Genomic DNA, 9665 nt, shown 5'->3' with positions numbered 1-9665 from the left:
TTCGTATATGAATAAGGAAAAATGTTGAATCATTGCTAAATGGAGCCAGTCATTTGGTGGTGATGGACACCGATAAGGCTGAGGTACCCGTGCCGCCTTCACCAACAAATGGGGATCCTTTGCGTCACTTTGGAGTTAATTGTGGAGTGAATCCTCTAGGAAAATATTTCTCATCATGGAAGGAGGAGGCAGGCATGGATTTAGGTATGGTAAATCATGCCTGACTAGCCTGATTGCCTTCAGTGATAAAATTATTGGATTTGTAGGCAACAGCAGAGCAGGGTATGTCATTTACACTGACTTCAGCAAGGCTTTTGACACTGTATTCTTGTATCCAAGTTAGGATGTTATGGCCTGTAGGGGTGGACAACGAGTAACAAAAGTAAAAAAAAATGGTTGTGTGGTCAGGCTCAGAGGGTTGTGATTAATCAGACATGCTATACCTGGAGGCTGGTAACAGCTGGAGCACTGCATGGGTCTGTCCTGTGACCTGTCCTGTTTAAAATCTCTATCAGTGACCTGGAGGAAGTGTCAAAGTGCACTCTCATTAAGCGTGCAGGTGACAGCAAACTAGGGGCATCGGTTAATTTACTCGAGGGCAGAGCTGCTGCTCAGAGGGACCTAGACGGGCAGGAGGAATGGGCCAACAGGGATCTTATGAACCATATTCACAGGATCACAGCCAGTGATTATCCCCCCCTGCTCAGCCCTGGGAGACCAGTGTCCAGTTTGTGGCTACCAGTACAGGAAAGATGTTTGTCAGTTAAAGGGAGTACAGCAAAGGACTACCAAGATGGTCAGGGGCTGGAGCATTTGCCCTCTGAGGTGAGGCTGCAGAACTGGGGCTTGTTCAGCCTGGCACCTTCACTGGGGGACCTAACAGCAGCTTCCCATGGGGAGGGCATTGAGAAGATGGAGCCAGGCTCCTTGGGATGATGTATGGCAGGAGGGTGAGAAACAACAGGCGTAAATTGAAATGAGATATTCAGACTGTGTATAAGGAGAAACTTTTTCACCACAAGGGCAGTCAGTGCCGCAGGTTGCACAGAGTGGTTGTGGCACCTCCATCCCTGGAGGTTTTCAAGACTCAACTGGATAAATCCCTGAGCAGCCTGGTGTGGCCTCACAGCTGACCCTGCTTGAGCAGTAGGTTGGAGTGGAGATCTCCTGAGGTCCTTTCCAGCCTGAGCTGTCCTGCGATACTGTAAGCCGCAGGGGAACTGCACTGAGTATGCTGACAAGCCTCATTCAGCTGAAGAGTTCAAAAGTTACCAGTTTCTACTGCTCTCCATTTATGAGCAAATGGGTGTACATCGTCCTGATTTCTGAAAGTTTTTCTGCTTGGCAGAGATTTGCGATGATTTTGTTGATGAGTTTGAAGAGAATAGCCACTAACTTACATTGATGCAAATACTCTTTTGCTTCTAGGCAAAGACGGGAGAACAGCACATAGTGTGTTGTTTAATCAGATAAATGAGGAAGGATTCCTTATTTAATAGATTTGTAAGTTAGAGATGGGTGAAGGAATCTGGTTTGGTTTCTGTGTTGAATGGGAAGTTAAGTGAACGCTCATTCCTGTTTCAGGGAGTTCTCCTGCTGCAAATTAGGGGTAGTTTTTTACCACTTAAAGCAGCAATTTCTTCCTGTGAGCTCTCAAAATGTTTCAAAATATGTATCAGTTTTAGTCAGGTGAAAAGGTATTTTTTGCTTGTGTGTATACTGTTGTTCCTGTGGGGTAGGAAAAGCAGATCAGGGGAATAAAGCAAACTCATTCCTACTGCACAGAATGCACCTTCAGGAAGATACTGGAATTACTTTTAAGGCAAACTGTGACAGAATATAACCCGTATAACTAAGGAGGGAGATTCTTTCTTTGTGTTTTGGGACTTGCTTCTTTTCCTTTTGCAGTGTCTTCCAGAGCCCATAAATCCTAGCTAACATGTGCCACTTGTCAGTCAAAGCTGCATAAAAATAGCAAAAATGTGACTTGTTGCATTTATATTTTATGATGGTTTTCCTCTCAAATGAAACTTATAATAAAATCCTGGTAAAGTGTTTAATATCTATTGTTGAAGTGTAAAGAGAACAAAATATTATTCTGCTTTGTTTTCCAGTGGCTTTAAAACGCATGCTGAACTTCAATGTTCCTCCTGTTAAAAACAGCACAGGAGAACCAGTATGGAAGGTAAGAACTATTTGAACAGGAATAGAAGAATATTATAGTGTTCAAAAAAGTACAGATTTCCAAGTTTTAACTAACTTGAGTATATTCTCTATGTTCTTAGCTTGTACAAAGTATTTTTTCCTGTGGGTTCTAAATAGAGAATTGAATATCAGAATTGCTGAGAAAAAAAATACATATTTGAGATATCGGCTGCCTGAAGACCCAATGACTGATTCTTTAGGCAGTATTTTAATGAGCAGCTGAGGAGGACATTTTTGGAATATACTTAGGTCTTATTGATACCTGTTGGCAGAAACTTACATGATACCTTACAGGTGAACTCACAGAGTGAGACAGAAGCCCATAGAAAGGGAAGAACTATTGATAGCCTTAAATTTAGGACAACTGAACTCAAGCTACCTTTATTAGCTTTGAAAAGTAAGTAATTTTGTGAGAAGTTTTTGCTACTACAAAGAATATGTTCTGTCTCTTCATCCATTCTGTTGCCTTTTTTTTTTGCTAGTTCCTTTTTTTCCTCTCTGCTTCTCCTTTTGTTTCCTTCCAAATGCAGTCAGAGAAATTCTGCACTTACAATAACAAATTTTTGACGGCAGATTCCTGTTTGACACTTTTCAGGAGATGGAACTGATTAATTTATTTCCCTTTATCATTGAGTTTCTTTTCTTTCTTCTTTTTTTCTGCATTAGTAAGCACAAATGGAAGTCCATGACAAATTAATGATATATTATAAATTGGTAAATGTTTAGCGTTTTTCAGGTTAGGATAGCACTTCCTTGTATTCCTGTACCCACTGTATCCTGTATTCTACTGTATCCAGTTTTTACACCACTTTGTAAAAAGATGTGTATCTGTTTTCAGGTTCTCATTTATGACAGATTTGGCCAAGATATAATCTCACCTTTGCTGTCAGTGAAAGAGCTGAGAGATATGGGGATCACTTTGCACCTGTAAGTAAAAAAAATCAGGAATTTGGTTTTTGCTAAAAACTACTTTATTTACTGTTCCTCCAAATTCACAACCCAAACATTGAAAGCCATTTGCTGAATAACTGCTAAAATAAAGATTATACCCTGACTTGTTTCTAAAATCAGGTGGTATTATTCAGAATTAGGGAGCGGAAAGGTCATTCTAAAGACACTGTTCAGTAGGTTTTATTACTAAGTAGAAGAGGCCCCTGCTCAAAAATAAGAATTATCCAATAGGTGTTTTGGGGAATCTGTCTGTACAATTCCCTTTGTGTTCATATATCTTAACATTATTTTGGCACAAACTGTTTCATGGGACTGTGCATATTCTCTGCTTGTCTTTTTGCACATAGATTTTAATTGTCTCTCATCAAAGATACAGAATCTTTAAGTATTATTTTAAGAGATTTCCCATTTCTCTTTCTCCAAATTACATTTATTTAGTTCATTGTCGTTCCTTATCTGTGGTACTAGTCATGGACGATCTTTGAAGATACACTTATTTTTCTCAAAAGTTTATTAACATTTACTAAGTGAAGGCTAGAAATGGAAACACAGTTTAATGTGTTGACGTATCAACAGAAATGTGAGAGAAACATGTAAGCGCCTTGCCTGTCTTTTTTTTAATGAGCAGGAAAGGCAAGTTTAATAGTATGACACATGCAGGTTTTTTGTTATCATGTCAACAATTAATAATTGGTATATGAACTTTGTGGAGGCAGTATTTTCCCTTCTTCTGAATGGATTAATCTATTTTTGAAGATTTGCGAAGCCTTTTCTCAAGCTTTGAATAAACTTTGGAGACCTCTATTAATATATTCAGCCAGAAAATATACAAATACAGGTTTGCTATTTTTTCATGTTTTGTTCTTGCTAAAATCTAGCTAAATATAGGGAGAAATTCTAGGAAATTAAATGTGTCTGTATAAATAAATAATTTCTTTAACTTTTCTAATTTTACATAAATCAGAGGAGGAACGCATCAGAGATGTATTTTTTTCTTCCTTTCAGGCTTTTGCATTCAGATCGGGATGCTATTCCAGATGTTCCAGCGGTTTACTTTGTAATGCCAACAGAAGAAAATATTGACAGAATGTGCCAGGTAACTTGCTTGCTTAATGTTTCAAATGAGTGGACACAACAGAGGTATTAGCACATATTTGTCATGAAAATATTACCCAACATTTTTACATGCAAAACTTCATTTTCCCAGAAAGTAGAAGGGTAAATATGTCATCTGTGTTTTGGAGAGGGAGTTTTGGGAGTGAAAAGACAAGAGGCAGCGGGCAAAAATCAAAATATAGGCAATGCTATTTAAAAAAAAAATATTTTAATGAGGGTGGCTGAATGCTGGAACAGATTGCTTGGAGAGTTTGTGGAGTCTCCATCCTTGGAGATGTTCAAAATTTGGATGGACACAATCCTGAGCCACCCGCTCTTTTTGACTCTGCTGTGAGCAGGGGGGGGGAGGTTAGACTTGGCTAACCTCAGTTTTCATGGGAGGAATTGATGGAAGGTTGGCATCTTCACCCAAGGAAGGAAGAAGAGCGAAGGGTGCTTTTGGTCAGTGGTAAGGTGTAGAGTAGTTGTTGCCATCTGGTAGCTTAAATTTCATTTTCTGGTTTTTGCAGTTCTGTGTTAGGTTAGCTCTATCTAGTTGTGTAGTCAAAAACGCGGCTATATGAACAGACAGCTAAGCACTTCCAAAAATTTAGTTTGACTGTGGATAATTGGAACATCACGTAGTAAAAGTAAAAATGTTTTTTAATTAGTCAGAAATATATTAGTACTTATTCAGGAAAAAGGTTGTGGTTTTCTTTCCTTTTAGGATCTTCGAAACCAGCTTTATGAATCTTATTATTTAAACTTTATTTCTGCCATTTCAAGAAGTAAACTGGAAGATATTGCAAATGCTGCCATAGGAGCTAATGCAGTAACTCAAGTGGCTAAGGTAAGAAAATCCCCCAGTGTCTAATGTTAAAGGTGCTATCATTACAGGTGTTACTGCATTTTTACGTGGACACTTCAGTGCCATACACAGCTTTTCAGACTGAATCATGAACAAAACAAATGTTTAGCTAGATTCGATGTCAGGCATACTGTGGGGGGGAAAAAGGGAATCTGCAGTCATCTCAGTAACGCACCTTAGTACTATACTTCAGCTTAGTCAAAAGTCCAAGTGCTGCAACACCTTTGTACTAAATGATAAGAAGGGAAATAGAGGTTTCAGAGTATTCCCAATCTCAGCAGTTCAATGAGTGCATCCAGTGCATGTATAATGGGGTGGGGGGGTTTAGCTCCTAAATACATTAAAAGTGCAGTATGAGAGCAGTTGTTATTTTAAACAGGCAGCGTACTGTACAGGTGGATGTTTCATACATACACACTATTATTCAGTACACTCCTATACCTTTATGGTTTAAAGGCAGGTCTCAGGTATGTAACCTCTTACTTTTGCTGAATGCCTGTACCAAAACCTGCACATTATTAACTTATTATTTTCATATATACTTTTATACATTCACTTTTCCTCACTCCTGTTAGGGAGTACTACTGGCATGAGAGAAAGAAACTGTTGTGAAATGAAATGAAAACTACTAGTATTGTTTAAGCTTTAGGTCTCCAGCAGGACTAAATTAGCGTAGCACTGTGAACTTTCTTAAATCTATTTTTCTGGTGTGATGTCCTATTAATGGTTTATGTTATAGAAAGGTTTAACTTTTTTCATGAATGTACAGGTATGTTACAGAAAAATTAGAATTCATGAGCCATAATCTCTCATTGTGTAAATACTGCCCTCTTTCCTCTCTCCTGCCTGAGAGCTCAGGACTGTTTATGTTGTAGTCCTTCAAAGTAATAAAAAATAAACCTGTGATGTTATGATGTCCTCCATACGTGTCTTTTCAGTAATGATTTGCTACTAAAAATTGTCCAAAGAAATACTTGGACTGTTTTCTTTTAGCACTTTTCAGGTGCTCTAATGTTTTGTGTTATCAATCCTTACACAAGCTTTTTAATTCATACATGTATCTTGCATTTCTTTCTTTTAATAGGTAGTTGTGTAAAAGGTTCAAAACCAAGTAGCAATAAATCACAGATAGTTGTTGTTTTTTTATGCTTCCATCGGGACTGTTCTGACCATTATTCTTTGATTCCTAGGTGTTTGATCAGTATCTTAATTTTATTACTTTAGAAGATGACATGTTTGTATTGTGTAACCAAAACAAAGAACTTGTTTCATATCGTGGTAAGTAAAATTTATATAAAAATTACACTGAAATGTCTAAAGTTGAAATTTACTTTTGAAGTTTTAGCTAATAACAAGCAATGATTTTACTTTATTTTGATCTGCTCAGAATTCAGAATAATGAGATGTAGTTTAAAGTCCTGAAGGAAGCCGTTCTTAGACATTGATTTCAGCATCTTTACTACACAGCTATTGTAATATTGAAAAATAATGATGTATTTTTAAATAACAAATATAGTAAAGCTGAACTGCAGTATAGACATATGGATAGTAGGGCTTTTTATACATGGAATAATACAGGAAAAATTTCACGTTGCTCAAACATGTAGATAGACACTGTGGGTGGCTGCTGTGTTTAGGCACCACTATCTAGTCATAATCCCTTCTGCTATTCTTAAGGAATTAAGTATTTTGTTTCTGTGTCAGTTGGAAAGGTACTGTAAGGAATGCAAGAAAGATGACTTTAACTGATAGTTTCTTGTATCTTCTAGACAGTGACTGGTCAGTACCTGCTTTTCTTATTCAAGACATGAAAACTTTGGGGTGTGCAAGGGGAGATGGTTAGGATCAGGGGCAGGAGTAGCACAGGGAGGAATCTGGGAAAGGGCATTCTAGAAAATAAGAAATTATGATTGCTTCTGCAAGCATGTGAGCCAAGCATGTCAGCTTCTTTGTAAAGTCTGAGAGTTGCAAGTGAAGACAGCCTCATGGAACTCTCCTCTTGCTTTTCTTGGGACTTCTGTTGGATCTGGTTTGGAACCTAGCAGGAAAATCAACTGGCTGCCTTTGGTCAATTACCTCTAGAGCTATGGTGCTGTGGCAGCTCAAATCAACATATGTACTAGTTGTCATAATCATCCACATGGTTTTCCTCCCTCCTTTGGTTTGATTTTTGTGCTCCCCTGACCCATTTAATATGCTAAATCAACAGACAACTATCACTCTACTTCTCCTGCCCCTCTTACTCAAATGGCTAGCTATTACAGGGTGGGTTGTCTTGCTGCCCCTGCTGTAGTTTCCCTCATCGTTGCCTCCTTTTACATCAGAACCAGTAATCTTGGAGCTGCAGAGTGTTTGCTGAGGTGACTCATTCCATAGGAAATAGCAGCTCATTTGTGTGATCTACAAATCCAATGCAAGGGAAGCAGCAGAAGTGTGTCAGTCAGGGGCAAGATAGCCCTTTTTTAGCAACAACTTCTCATTACTTAAGTGTAGTCACAGTGCCTACACATAGTGTCAAATGGTTAATTCCTGATTTATTTGGATGCACAGAATACTCACTAGTGATGAGGTAGAGATGAGATGTCTCCGTATGCCTAACATTTAGCAGGGAGATTTTTCTCTCTTGCCCAACTTCCAAAGTCAGTACCTTTGTTTAAAACTGGATCCGTAACTGAGTTCTGTCTCACACTCTGGGGATTGGTTCCATTGTCAGAATGAAGGGCAGTTTTGCTTGAAAAGCAGACTTTTTTTTTTTTTTTTACTAGAACCTGCTTTTAAGGGTTTTAGTAATAATTGTTTTGTGATGTGTTTGTGTGTATGTAAAGATGCTTGACCAGCTCTCATAAGATTCCTGCTAGCTAACAAGGAATTTGGATTAAAATGACTGAAAATGTTTTGCACCCGTCAGTTTCTCTTGGGCCACTGAAATTTGCTACATGACATGTGGTTTCACACTGTGTTTAAACCAATCTAGAAGTGGGCTGTTTCCAAAAGCTGATTGAACAGAAATCTAATCTCCCATAGAGAATGATTAGTTTTCCATTCGAGCACTGAGCCGATCCATCTCGCTGTGTGAGTTCTAGATCTGACACAGGCAGGCGCTGGGAGTGCAGGGGTGAACAAGTAGTGGTCTTTTTTGCCTTTGGAGAGTAACCCTAGCAGGAAACTGCCAGTTTGGATATAGTTTCATAACCTACATAAGGCAATGTAAATCTGATGGTGATGAAAGATGGCTGCTGTTCTTGCAGCAGCACTGCTATGTGTGTGGTCACACGTGTAGCTGAATGGGTGAACTAAGAACAAATATAACAAGGTTAATTTTTAGTTTCCTGATTTTCTGGCTGTATGACTGCATTTACAGAGAGGTAATGTCAGGACAAATAAGCATGATAACATTCTTCAGGCTTTTCATAGACAGAAAGAAGATAACGCATTCTCTCTGTCCATGTAGTAATGGACAAGAAGTGATGAGCTTAAATTACAACAAGAAAGTTCCTGGTCAGATATTAATTAGGAGCACTTTCTAACATTAATGATAGTGAAATAGTACAATAGATTACCTATAAGGATTATGGCGTTTTCATGACTTGGAGGCTTTGGGAATTGATTTAGACACAGAAGTAACATAGGTTTAACTCACTTTTGGGCAAGAGGGCTGACTAGATAATCCCTTAGGCTCCCTTCGGTTCTGTTTTTCTATGACTTTGTAGAAGGAGGGGTAAATGTGTAATATTGGTATAAAGTCAGTGTTCCTGGCATCCCGTTTGATGTTATTTGAATGCTTCTTCACCAAATTTGGATCAACTTTGTAAAACAAGAAAATGTAGGAGACCTGAGCTTACTTTTCTGTAATAGCTGCATCCCCAATAAGCTTGTTACAGTGAAGAGAGACAAATTTATAGAAAACATGATAGAACATTTTACTGAAAGATTATTAATGGAGTTTCTCAAAGGTTGACCTAAGGAGCAGTAATACTGAATATTTGTGTTGATCGCTGTGGTACAAAAAAAAGAATGTGCTCATAAAATGTGCATGTTACACATAACCAGAGGCACTGGCAGTATGCAGATTACTAGAATATCATAAATGAGTATTTTAAACATAATAATAGGGAGGGAATTAAATTTTAAAATTGAGAAAGGCAAGGAATTAAGATTATTTCCCCCCTGTGAACTGGGAGGCCATTAGTTAGAGATGACTACGGAGCGATAGCCCCAGTTAATTTCAAAGTTTTGTCATTACAGAAAAAATACAGATACTGGGAACAGTCTGCCTTTCTTGGTGCTGATATTTCAGAAACTTGAACTCAGAATTAAAAAAACGCTGAGGGGGGCACTTCGGTTGCTGCTGTCATCCTAGCAGCCTAGTAGAAAGTTTGACTTACTAAGCATAGCTGCTGGTAGAAATTGCTAATATAATTCATATCTCTAAAGTTCTCAGAGGACAAAAGCTGGGGAAGTTAAAGTTCGAGAATGATTATGGCTGGCCATGCATAAATTTGGGATGGAAGGCTTATTAATCTTCACAGGTTTGAAGTTCATTATT

At 38.3% G+C, this 9665-nt stretch overlaps 1 protein-coding gene across 4 annotated transcripts in view; it reads left to right on the top strand.

Moving 5' to 3' along the window:
• Positions 1-2117: 2117 nt before the first annotated feature.
• Positions 2118-9665, top strand: part of SCFD1 (sec1 family domain containing 1) — a 48618-nt gene continuing 41070 nt past the window's right edge. For 3 of the 4 annotated variants that reach the window (XR_004843016.1, XM_035902068.1, XM_035902070.1), the window contains exons 1-5: positions 2118-2185; positions 3044-3132; positions 4162-4252; positions 4979-5101; positions 6310-6397. Coding sequence is in view for 3 of the 4 variants with exons in the window: in XM_035902068.1 (XP_035757961.1) it covers positions 2129-2185; positions 3044-3132; positions 4162-4252; positions 4979-5101; positions 6310-6397 (448 nt within the window). In the remaining variant the exon portion in view is untranslated. Of the gene's footprint in view, positions 2186-2515; positions 2603-3043; positions 3133-4161; positions 4253-4978; positions 5102-6309; positions 6398-9665 lie in introns of those variants that run through there. The other variant, XM_035902069.1, reaches the window with a different exon arrangement.

This window comes from Egretta garzetta, unplaced genomic scaffold (assembly GCF_000687185.1).
Source record: "Egretta garzetta isolate BGI_Z169 unplaced genomic scaffold, ASM68718v1 scaffold79, whole genome shotgun sequence".
Lineage (NCBI taxonomy): Eukaryota > Metazoa > Chordata > Aves > Pelecaniformes > Ardeidae > Egretta > Egretta garzetta.
The sequence above is the reverse complement of the archived record's forward strand: the minus strand, read 5'-3'. Positions and strand labels throughout refer to the sequence as shown.